The 13,394-nt window shown below is 39.2% G+C and overlaps 1 protein-coding gene across 3 annotated transcripts in view; it reads left to right on the top strand.

The window, feature by feature from the left end:
• rptor (regulatory associated protein of MTOR, complex 1) overlaps positions 1–13,394 on the top strand; it is a 152,831-nt gene that overhangs the window by 495 nt on the left and 138,942 nt on the right. For all 3 annotated transcript variants that reach the window (XM_061680157.1, XM_061680158.1, XM_061680156.1), the window contains exons 2-3: positions 632–803; positions 11,392–11,494. In XM_061680157.1, coding sequence (XP_061536141.1) covers positions 639–803; positions 11,392–11,494 — 268 coding nt within the window. In that variant the 5' untranslated portion in view covers positions 632–638. The remainder of the gene's footprint in view (positions 1–631; positions 804–11,391; positions 11,495–13,394) is intronic.

Here is a 13,394-nt window from a genome sequence, read left to right as displayed (position 1 = left end):
ACCTCGCGTATTCAGTGGCAGAAAGAACTGTCAAATGAAGCTAACATTTGGCTAGGCGGCAGATTCCCCCCTGTGAGACTCATGTCAGCGTTGACTTCACGTTGAAACACTATTTCACTTTGCCAAAGTCATCATGTACATTATATTGTTTACTCAAGCGGGGTTACGTGTGTAACACCAAGGCTGCTACAAAGAACAAAGTGGGCACCCTGCCAAATACTTTAGTTAGATTCAACGCTTGTGTTTGGGCCAATTACTGCCCATTCTCAAAATAAGATTAAATATGCGCTTTTGAATCATTCAGATTTGAGCACATTGGAGACCCAAGTCAGCTTGGATTGATTCTGGAACCTGTTAGTGGTGGGGAAAATTGATCATTTGAACTGTATAACTGTGTGTTGATAAATTGCCTTGTTACTGCCTACTGTAATTTGCTATTGTGTTGTTTTCTAGTCAATTTTAGTTGTAAGAGGTTATCCAAATAAGTTATATATCGTTGAACAATGTGCTAAGTTAAGTGGGTCCTTGTGTGTGAGGTCGGTATGACGCTTACAATGGAAGGATAGAATGTTAGTTTACGAGTTCGGCTACAGGATGTGTGTTACTGACATACATATGTTCTCCTCTGTAGGGTCCTGATGAAAATGGATGCAGACTTGTTACACTCACCAGCTGTGGGCTTCGCTGAGGAGGAGGCTGACATGAATGACTGGGAGTTGCCTTTGGCCTTCATGAAGAAACGGCACTCAGAGAAGATAGAGGGATCCAAGGCCCTTGCACAGAGTTGGAGGATGAAGGACAGGGTAAATATCTTCTTTTCTTCCATCAAAATCTATGCTGTGCTCTGGTGTGTGACGGCAGGGGCTCCTTGTCCTGCAGATCTTGCATGTAAAATTGGTCAGGGTGTTTCTTCAGGCAGCATGGCGGGGTAGTGGTTAGCCTGTCTGCCTCACAGTCAAGAGGGCCTGGGTTCAAATTTCGGCTCAGGCCTGCCTATGTGGACTTTGCTTCTTGTGTGAGTTTTCTTTGGGTACTCCTGCTTCCTTCCACTTTCTATAAACATGCATGTTAGGTTAATTTAAGACTAAATTACCTAAAGGTATGAATGTTCGTGTGAATGGATGTTTGTAGATGTATGCCTTGTGATTGACAAGTGACCAAAGTTCGCTGGGATTAGGCTCCAGCTCACCCTATGGATGAGTTCTATAGTAAATTAAAAATGTCAATCAATAAATTAACCACCATTGATTAATATTTCACAACAAAACTGTCACTGAGTATAGCATGAATAAAACGTGCAGCTTCAATACAAAATTAACATTTGTCCCTGAAAAGGTGAACACAATCCTTAGGCTTTACACTGTCAGGATTTTTGGGGCCGATCACTAGGTTTAAAAAAACGATCACCGATCCGATCACAAGATGGACCAATGTGTCTATTTAAATGACTTGTTCATTTACTGTATATACTTGTGTACTTAATTGCTAAAAAAAATTAATTTACAATAAATAAAGTATCTTTGTCCAGTTCAGGGTGTACCCCGTCTCTCGCCCGAAGATAGCTGGGATAGGCTCCAGCACGCCCGCGACCCTAGTGAGGAGAAGCGGTACAGAAAATGGATGGATGGATGTTCATCTATTTATGCCAGTAAATGAATGGTCTTCTATTAGATCGAAGGAAGTTCATACAGTAATTAATGTATCCACGTTTTGTGGCATTTTTGTTTGTTGTTGTGCCGTAAGATTTTTCAATTGTAAAACATGTGCATTGGCTCCATAAAGGTTGGAAATCACTGCTCTAGTCAAGTAATGTATTCTATTCAGTCAAGTAAAACCAACATGACGGAAATAGTGGGTGCTAATTTACTGTAATTAAATTACACACACACCAAAACTGATGATTCGACAGAACGCTGCATGTTTACTTACAACCGTTAGTAATAGCACTAGCTTGCTAGGCTACGTAACGTTTTGTTGCCTGCTTGCGAGCCGTATCGTATTAAAAATACGTGAACATACCTCAAGCAAGCCTTAAGCGAACATAATCCCCCGAGGACCGGTGACCACCAGCACGCGTTTTTTCCCCCATTTTGTTCTCATAATACATGCGTCGCGACGTCGTCGCCATGGTAACAAGAAAACCCGGTCGCGTTTGAGTAAAAGCCCAGTGATTCTAGGTAAAGCCCAGTGATTGTAAAATCAGCCCAGTGATTGTAAAAGACGAGATGCTGTGGTATCGGAATACAAGATTTTATTGCAGTAGTCTGACATAGTGCAATGAGGAAAGACCAAATTTGTCTTGTAGTCTGATCCAGGCATTATGTGTTCCTGCTGCCATACAATATATCTTTTTCTCCCCCAGAAAATGTCAATTGAATCCCACATACACTAAGTAGCGCAAGATTTACACACGTTTTGCAAGTAAACTACGCTTGTCTACATTTTCACGCTTTAGGCATGACCTGTTACGAGTTACAATGCCATCTCCTACACTGAAAACCCTCTCTGACTCATAGCAGGAATAAAGACTTATTCCTGCCTATACAATATTATTCCACCATTTCATTCTGCATACACAATAGAAATGGATCAGCATGTTGATTCAATACGTACAAGCAGGCACAATGTTTAGTGCGATCGACTCCGTGATGAATTATTCCGCTTATCTTGTCTGGTTCTCAGCAGGAGTTTTTGTGCTCCCTTTTGGTGTTCTTCAGAGACGTGTACTAAGCAGACGTTTGCTTCTGCTGCGTGTCTCTGTTTCAAATGTTGAAATAATTGGGCTGTGCTACCCCCTTTAGTTTCAGCGCCTTCTGAACATACTTTGCACTGGACTGGTTTTTGCTCATTGTGTGATGCTATAAACTTGAACTAATTCCAAATTACTGATGAAACTGCCTCTTTTGGAAACTAGCTCCTCTCTTTGTCGTCCGCGTTATCAGTAAACAGTGTGTATTAGCAGGGACACGCTTTGAACTACGGAAGCCACTGAAGGGGGGAAAAAAAATGAAAAATTTTGGGAGAAAAAAAGTCGGCCTGCCCCAAAACCTGATTGATCATTTGTATTGATCAGAACCCCAACTTGGGTTCTGGGTTTCACAGTGAGATCATCCATGTAACCACTTATAGGGGGTTGCCTAATTCCATTTTTGGACCTTGACTTTTTTTCCCCCAGCAGCTCTTGCCTGAGAGGTTCAATCCCATGATGATGATAGTGGGGGAGATTGTACAGGTTGTTGCAATTCCTTTTTCAAGGCTTTGACACCACCTAACAGTGTCCGGGTGAATTGATAGGGGTTGTAGGGAGAGCAAAAGAAACCATTTAACCAATCCATCCTCTTTTTCGAATGCTTTCCGCTTTTCAGAGTTTGTAGAGACGTACTTGGAGTTGACTGATCAGATTGTTGATGTCTTCCCTTTTATCAAGTGGAGCGCTATATAACTTTTTGTTGAGTGCCTTAATTCACTTAAGTTATGAATTTTTCTCTCTTTCTCTTTTTTTATCTCTTGGCTGATGTGTAGTGTCGTTTCATATTTTATCCTCAATACCAAATAGCTTCCATGTCAGGTTGTATGTTCTTGTTGTGATAGTGTTTACCTTCTGCTCAGCTGACCCTGCTGGTGTAGCTTCAAGCATTTGTTTCATCTTCATCAAATCAGCACCATTCCATGGTGTCACGCATCTTGGGCCAGTTGAGTTGTTCCCCTGAATGGTGGGTTTGACTCTCTGGAGTGGCATAAGGTGGGTCCCCCCTGATGCCTTCAGGTAACACATTAGAAACTATGGTAGTCTGAATTGCTACCGATAGTAATGCCTCACAACTCAGAACATTATCTGTATGATAGGTAATGCCACATATTCATAAATACACAGAGGAGTGTCACATTTTCATTTTAATGTCCCTCTTCAGAAAGCAACTCTTGAATGGTCAGTATTGATTTGAAAGGCTAGGAAGTGTGTAGGAGTATAGAAGAGCTGAAACAGACTTAAATGACTCATAATTTCATGGCGATGACCCACTATTTAGTAGACATTTATGCTTGTTCCATTCACACAACAATGAAAAGGTGTTGTGTTCTATTTAGATGCCCACATGCTCGGTACATGAAGAACAAGAGATGCAAGATAGTCCTAGAGTTTATATAAGGATATTCTGGCATTCATTACACTTGTTACTTCATTACACTGATATTAAAGGTATGTGGTTCCATGCGGCGTGTCATTCCTTCTCAGCTGCTCTTGACTGTTCATATACAGTTTCGGGCTTGTAATTGCTTGAAATTATTTAAGATAGCGAGTGAGAGTGCAGTGAAAGGCTCATGTGTGGACTGCAAATGGGATTCGGATTCTGCTGTTGCAGGCATGTGCAACCCTAACCCTACAAACACAATATGCATTGCTTTCACAGCATGATGGTTAAGTGGCAGGCTGCACAATTGCATTACCTACTGGTTAAAATTGGGTCTTTCCCCCCCCCCCCCCCCTGTCGGGACAACAGCTAAGGTTTGAGGTGTGTGTTTGCTTGCAGTTATGCTCTTTATGTCTTGCACTCCGTGTGTTTGGTGATTATGTGTGTGGTCGTTGAGTTTGCCACGTAATCACTGTAAGGATTCAGCAATAGGAGGAAGTCAGGTCTTTAGCTACAGATGATGGTTGGCTTGACATTGCTATGCTGTTGATTGCAATATTATTAATTCACAAAAGATTACTCAATGTTTATAATCATTCATGCTTACAGATTGTTCTGAATGTGTAGATTATTTTTGTTTTTTGTCCTACACAGTAGAAGCCTGCGTGTCATAGTTTGTTTTTGTATCTGTTTTCTGTCCAGCACTCAGAGTGAACATGATGCAGTGTTGGCCTCTGAGCTCAGACCTTGACCTGAAAAGATACAGAATGTAAACTTTGGTTGCATAGGATTTGGGCTTTATGGATTCTGGATTATGGATAGTTATCAGTGGAAAATGTAGATTGTGTAAGGATATGACTGAAAATGATTAGTAGAGGTCCTATGATGGTACTGACATATGTCATTTCGAGATTTGGACAGTGGCATAAGAATACATTGTAGATGTTTGAGTGTAGGATGAAATCGAGTTGTCAACCGAGCTCATTGTAATCATGTGGAGACAGAAGGTCTGTACTGCATTATCTTCTGCATCATTACTTGGATTCAGTCGATGTCCACAGTTCATTAGACAGCTTTGACTGATGTATTTGTAAAGTATATAACATCGTTACAGCCTTGATATCTCATTTGAATTGTTGCATGTGGTGAATATTTTTGCTAAAACTGTAGGTTCAAACCTAATTGTCTTGCTCAAAAACCTGAAAATTACCGTAAATGTTAGTTTTTAATTGTAATTATCAATAGCACCTATCTTATTCACCTTGTTAAAAATGACTATCTGTTCGTGCATCAATCAATCAATCTAACCTTTATTTATTTTGCACTTCTCGTGCATGTGAAATGCAGCACAAAAAGTGCTATAAATAATAAAAAAGAAAAAACTGAACAAATGTTCCACGCACACACGTGCATGCACGCGCGCACACACACACACACACACACATTGTGCATGTGCATTTACACACCCGTATTATGATAAAATGCAAGCGAATGAAAAGAAATGATTAAATTAAATAAGGAAGTGAAATAAGTAAGTATGGTCTTCCAATCAGCTATATGTAGTGAGGAAATAGCAGTTTATAAAATAAAATAACCAAAGCAAACAAAAGCAATTAGAAAATTTTGACTTTTCTATCAAATAAAATAAAAGATTAAGACGATGGAAGCTAAAATCAAATCAAACGAAAACATTTAAAAAAAAGTATCATATAATAGCATGTAATAGTCTGATGGAAAATAAACGCTTTGATTGAGTTTTGACAACCAAAATATGTTTAGGTAAAAAAATTATAGTTTTTGTGCCTCTTTCCTGTCATGCATTCTGAGTGAACATAGTATAACACTGGTGCGGTGATGGCAAATGAACTTGGACCTTGAGATTAAAAGATACAGTATGTAAAATTTTGTCACATAGGATTTAAGCTTAATTGGTCTATGGTTTATCAGACGGAAATGTCGACTGTATAAGGGTATCGCTAGTATAGTATAGCTCGTAAATTCCATCTTAAGTATCTGAACGGTGGATCCATCACTCCACGTCAAGAGTTTTGATGATGATGAAGATGATGATGAATTACTGCAGCGGTGCAGTCCGGTGTAAAACAATGAACATTTGACTGCACAGCAAAGCGCAGGATTGACATTGATCCACTTAAGTGTTTATTTATTCAAAACTGCTGGATTCACGTAGTGACAACACGAACTGGAGGTCGTAGATAGGTTCAGCAATGTTCTGCTCAACTGTCGTTACGTATTCCACTGGTTTTGATACCGCGTTTAGTTCTACTTTGACAAAAATATCATGGGACAAAGCGGACATGGATGCCGCCATCCTGTCTATCCTCTGCCGCTGACTGTCAATCACAAATCTAAAGCGGTTGCTGTTAGATTTGGGATTGGATGAGCTAGTGTGTGTCGCTGAACGTCCGCCTAAACACACAACAGCCTTTTGCCATGGAGGTTTGGTTGAGCGGACAACTAGTTCGTTTTTTCGGCTTGGTTATTGCTGACTGCAGCTGTTGGTTGTTTCATATTAAGAGATGCTACAATACAATAAATATCATGCATCTTGTTGACAGTAGTTCGGCACTAAAACAAAAAATGTTTACCTGAATTTTTTTTTGCCAAATATCGTGAATAGGGGAGTTTTTCTATGAATAAGGGAAAATAGGTTCAAAAATAAAATGCACAAATGTGTGAATTCGAGAATGCCGAACGCCACTGAATTCTGATGACCTGTTGCTCCCAACTTGAAATCACGTGCCAGAGGGAGATCGATGCGCGCCACCTTTTTAATAACCTTATTTGTTACAACCATCTCAAATGGAGTAATCAAGGGCCATTGATTATGGCTTAGCTAGAGGCTGTGTGCGATGGGACTCTTAAAAGGCAGCAAAAGAGAACAGCTGTGAAGTCCCCTTGAGTCCCATAGAATTATTAATGGGTGTAGGACAGCTGTCAATTATGATAAGCAGGGTTTGTGCTAGCTGTCACATGCAATGTCCTCAGGCATCTGTATGGACACTTTCAGTTGCAAGAAAATGTATGTTAAACCCTTTAAAATTTCATTGGTGCCTTACCTGGATTTACGAGTTAAATTCGTTCTGTGACCACATTTAGACTCAAAACATTCGTATTTTAAATCATCTTTCCCCATTGAAAATGAAATTAATCTGTACCAGTGCCCCCAACACATATTTTTGTAATGTTTGTTAGTAAGAAAAACAGTAATCCTCAGTGTTGTACTTTATAAAAACATACACTAATAATTATAAAAAAACAGTTATAATATAATCAGTAATAATAATAATAATAAGTTATTAAAAGTTTGTCAATGATATAATTAAGTGGGCATTGTGTTGCTCATTCCGATGTGCACAGTTTGGCCACCAGGGGCAGTACAATACATACAGAAATACTACGCGCATCCACTAATGACACGTTTCAGGCGGCCTCGCTCTGCACCAACACCCCGACATTCTTTGCCCAGCCAAAAATTTCAATATCTTTAAGTACACATTAACATGCATGATCGCCTGTTCTTATTTGAACCTGTGTATTTTTTGAATATCTTGGTAATGATTGCACCATAACAAGGTATACTTCTCGTCTCAGTCTTATTGGACTTGTGTATTGTGACAATAAAAAGCCATCCTAATATAGGAGTAGGGTTTATATCCATCCATTCATTTTCCATTCTGCTTATCCTCACTAGGGTTGCGGGCGAGCTGGCGCCTATCGCCACTAACTCTGGGCGAGAGACAGGGTACACCCTGAACTGGTCGCCAGCCAATTGCAGGATACAAATAAATAAACGACCATTTGCACTCACATTCACACCTATGGACAAGTTAGAGTCTTCAATTAACCTACCTTGCATGTTTTGGGGAACGTGCGAGAAAACCGGAGTACCTGGAGAAAACCCACGCAGGCACAGAGAGAACATGCAGACTCCACATAGGCGAGGCCGGATTTGAACCATATTCCATATTAATAATAATTCCATATTGGTCAGTCTTGGGTGCTTGTTAAATATTATTTTTGAGAGTTTTTAGACAACCATATTGGGTACTGTTATGAAAGCCAAGCCTTTGACATTTTACCTACAATGTCAGTAGCATTTTTTCCTCTCTCTGTGGATTTGACATTAATATGTCTCTAAAGGCTGCTGTCATTTCAGGTTTTGTATTTTAAAGGGCAAACCTGCCATGGTTTCTAAGGCTCTCGATGCAATATATCTTAGACACATGATCGCTACAAGATATTAACGTCGATGTTTTGTTCCCCTTACATTATGAATAGAAGTCATGTTTGGTTATCTGCATTTTTATAGTCAAGCCTGTTTTAAGTAGGCACCCAAAAAAAATTACATAGTGTCCATTCAAATGAGAAACGCAGAACTTAAGTACACTTGCATTAACATGAACTGAAATAATTTGTTATAAAATGCTCTTTTATCTACAAAAGCAAAACAACTATACACAGCACACACACATCATGCACATAAACACCCCTCTTAGGTCTTCGTATTATACTGCGGCTGGATCACTACTTGCAAAAGGTCTCTTGGCACTCTGTGTATAAACTGTCATATTGTAATTGGCAGAGGTGGAGGACCAGAGTCACGTGACTTAACTCGAGTCAGTTAAGTTCTCAATTTTAGGACTTGTTACTTTCTTGGTGAGATTCGTGAGACTCAACATGACTTACGTGAACTGTCTGCATCTGTGCCCAGTGACTGTTTTTCTCAATGTCTTTATGTCTCAAAAGTGTTCTCTGTCAATTGTCTGTTGTCGTACTAGAGCGGCTCCAACTACCGAAGACAAATTCCTTGTGTGTTTTTTAGACATACTTGGCAAATAAAGATGATTCTGATTCTGATTCTCTAGTCAGATCGTGTATTCTAATCAGTCAGGTCAAACCAACATTACAAGACCGAAATAATGGGTGCTAACTTACTGTAATTAAATTAATTTATTTTTAATTAAATGACTTCACCCACACCGAAACTTTAGAGCATGATTCGACAGAACGGCGGCATGTTTACGTCCAACCGTTCGTGCTACCGCTAGCTTGCTAGGCTTCATAACATTTTATTGCCTGCTTGTGAGCCCTATCGTATTAAAAGTACGTGAACATACCTCAAGCAAGCCTTAAACGAACGTCCTCTCCTGTCCTGAGCACCGGTGACCACCAACACACGTTTTCCCCCATTTTGTCTTTATAATACCGTCGGCTCGCTCCACTCTTGTTGTCGTCGCCACGGTAACGAGTCTATCTGGTCGCATTTGAGTTGACAAGATAAAGCCCAATGATCGTAAAAAGCGGGATGAGGAATACAATATTTTATTGCAGTAGTCTGACAGTGCAATCGTGAAAGAGCAAATTTGTCTTGTAGTCTGATCCAGGCATTACGTGTTGCCTGTCCCTGACGTGTTTTCTGTTACACAATTTTTTATTTTTATTTTTATTTTTTTTTTTAAATAACTTCTTTGGCTGTCAGATATTTACAGTACTACGTCAAAAGACACACGACAAGGCTAAAAATGAACTAGCTTTTGGATTAAAATATACTGTGCACGCGGCAACGTGTAGTAAATGTCTTTTGCGGGCGAATTATGACATTAAAGCCAATCAGCATAAAATGCTAAATATCGGCTGATACCGATCAGCCCGATCGAGTCGGTGTAAAGTCTAATTTGCAGGGTACACGTTTCCACAGTTGGACTCGGTGATTGGTCTGTTTGGAACATGTGAATTAATTAGCTTTTCTACTTTTAAAGGCAGACAAGCTGGTGCAATATGTTGGTCCCTCCCATTTGAATGACATACTCAAAAATACAGGATAAATGCAGTACCACAAATTGCCCCCCTCAAAGACCAGACAATAAAAGCTGAAGTAAAGATTGGTTGCAGAGCTGTTGTATTATACTGTACTGGTTTGATTTAAAATGGTTGGATTATATTGCCCATCTGGTTTGGGATTTCTTAAGGATTCTCTGGACGGAACTGGAGAAGCGTTGCTGGTTAAAGAGACTCTTGGGTCACCGCTAGCATGATACATTATGGATAAGTAGAGAAATAAATGGATGAACAGATGACTAGTAATTTCATAGCTGGAGGTTGATTAGAATAGATGTAATATCCGATATTCCTCGTAGTAGATACTGTATTTGCTTTCATTTAATGTACACTGAAAATAAAGTCTGAGTATAGGAATTTACAGTGGATATCAAAACTCTACACACCTTCAAATGACAGTTTTTGTGATATGAGACACCAAATATTACTTCAAATCTTTTTTCCGCTATTATTATTATTAATCAGTTTATTTGAAAGGGGACAATGCTATTTCATAAAACACATGAAGTACACATGGTTAAAAAAGCCAGAATTAGCCAGAAGTTTGTGACCTATAACCTGTGCAACTTAGCTGAAAAAAAGAAGAAATCTTTTCAAGGAGGGAATTAAAAATAAACAACAGCGATAATGTTGTTGCACAAGTGTGCACACCCTTATAACTGTGGATGTGTTCAGTATTAACCAATCACATGCAAACACATTCAAATGTTAAATGGGAGTCATCACATATCTGCCACCATTTAAAGAGCCTCTGACCTCTGATTAACCCCAGATAAGTTTCAGATGTTCTGGGAGGCTTTTCCTGTCATTTTTTGCTTTCTAAAAGAAGCATGGAGTGTTTGTGCTAAGACTAAATGGTATTTGGAACTGTTCATAATTCCCTCCAACTTGACTAAGGCCCCAGTTTCAGCCGAAGAAAAACCGCACCAAAGCATGTTTTTAGAGCTTTATTCTAAAATTGAGTAGTTGTGAACTCCTGTGCTAATCAATTTCTCTTCCCTTTTAAATGTTGTAAATACTTGGGTGGATGTAAAACAATCCCACCAAAACCCAACAGTACATTGTGATGTCACTGTAGCATGTGATTTTAGTTGGCATTCTAACATTCCACAAAAGAGATGCAACAACAAACACTATTTTGTGGCTCTGTAGTTTTCACTGTTACGAAGATGTTGGTTTCTGACTATTATTACCAGTACTTTCTTTGCTTGTTTCTTGGTTTGTTGTGTAGTAATATGTGACTTCAAGATCAAGGTGATTGTGCCACACCATTTCATATATGAAAAGGTGTTTGATTAAGATTGTTCAGTAGACTACTAAGATTCTGTGCCCTATACAATCTAAACAATTGCAACTGGCGATCTGTTTGTAAGATTATTATTATGCCGTTCCCCCGCAGATGAAGACGGTGAGTGTAGCGCTGGTGTTGTGTCTTAATGTTGGAGTGGACCCCCCAGATGTGGTCAAGACATCACCCTGCGCCAGATTGGAGTGCTGGATCGGTGAGTTTTACTTTAAAATTCAGGGAAAACTATTGAAATGGATATGCATGTGCCTTACTTAAGTGTGTTGCCTGTTTTTCTTTTTCCTTTTCTAGCCTTCACTGTTCCCAAAAGTTTGACAGGTTCAAATTGGCCATTGGAAAAACACACACATTATGTAAAATGTAATAACATTTTGCACCATATTCCAGAATGAAGGCTTCTCTTCAAAGAAAGGATGTGATCAAATATTGGGGGGGGAGGGGGGGAGGAAAAGGAAAATATTCTTGGGATCTCAATGAAGAGATATCGGATGTAAAGCTATGTAGACCGCCAAGGGTTAAACCATCATGCAAAGGAAAATATTCTTGGGATCTCAACGAAGAGATATCTGATGTTAAGCTACGTAGACCGCCAAGTGTTAAACCATGAACACTGAAGCTCTGCTGAGATAAATGAACTTTTATATCTAATCAAAGCAATAAATGCATGTTTTTGGAACATATCCAGAAACCTCAGAGGACAATGTTAATTTTTTTTTTTTAACAGCAGATAGTATCCAAAGTTGATGACTGATTCTATCAAAGAATGAAGACAGTGCTTGTGTGTCATTGTATTAACTCCATGGGCACATGGCCACACTTCGTACTGCCATTCATAGAGCTAATTCAAATCATTTTTAGATGAAATAGCAAATCATTGACCACAGTCAACTTAAATTCTCTAAATCACATTTGTTAAATTAGTAGATTAGTTGGGTATATAATTATCCATCAAACCCATAAGTGTACTTGTGTGCTGTTGCATTTTGAACAACTCTATTTCTGGAGTACTTTAACACCCGCAGCTGTAACAAATTGCTGTATATACAACATAAAAGACAATAATTAAAATAGTAATACAATAATAAATCAAATATTATTTTACAATTAAAATATACAAGCGTTCCCTTTACATTGGTATTTACTACAGGAGGTGCAGAGTTTTATCCCCCCTTGTTGCACATGCTGTGTGAAGCTGTTTGGAGATGACAGAGAGGAGCAAGATTGAAGTCTCCAGCGACCAGTATGAGGGCGCAGAAATCACACATGTCTACGGCTCGGACAGCCAACGTTTTCTACAATCAGAGTTTGAATGCAAACAAACAACAGTTTTCGAATAGTTTGTCCGTTGGCGATTAACACGGATACAGAATTATTGGTTCAATTGTCCTGTCCCATTCAGTCCACTGTCTCTCAGTTCACTTTACTTAATTTCAGTGCTAGCTCTTGTCCCTCTCCATATCTTCTCTGGGATGCATTCTTTGCTGTATGGACGTCAGCTGGCTCCATGTTTCTGCGATGCTCTTTGCGATTGTAGCATTGTAGACAAATGATGAAAGTCCAATAGTGCCGATGTTCTCTGCTCATTAAAATACCACGGCCAAAAGGCTGCAATAGTTCAAATGCCTCAGCATGATGCAGAAAGGGTGGAAAACGTAAAATAACGGAGAAAGTCTGGAAGCTGTTGTAAACAGCTGTTGGTGAAGGCGCACACAAGCGCTGAAGAATATCACAGCCAAAAACACTGAAAACAATCCAAAACGGGCAAGCACGACACACAACGAACACGAAATGACAAAAAGGGGGAAAAGTAAAAATGCAGGAGAAAATTAGCAGAGCTGGTGTAACATGCTGCCAACGCACAGGAGCCTCTTTCATCGCTCCAACAGAAAAGGCTTCAGTCATCATAAAATGCCTTATTGATTTACTTTCATCAATACACTTAGTTATATACAAGTGTATAGTTTCTAATCTTTCCTTTTTTTCTTCATTTCTTTCCAAAATTATTGCTGCCTATACCCACATTGCATAATACCCACGTGTAGTGGTTATTTCTTTGTAGCGCTAAGATTTTATTTTTTATTGTTTGCTGTGCTATT

The sequence above is a fragment of the Phycodurus eques genome, chromosome 6, assembly GCF_024500275.1.
Source record: "Phycodurus eques isolate BA_2022a chromosome 6, UOR_Pequ_1.1, whole genome shotgun sequence".
NCBI classification, from domain to species: domain Eukaryota; kingdom Metazoa; phylum Chordata; class Actinopteri; order Syngnathiformes; family Syngnathidae; genus Phycodurus; species Phycodurus eques.
Note: the sequence above shows the minus strand (reverse complement) of the source record. Positions and strands in the feature narration are given on the sequence as shown.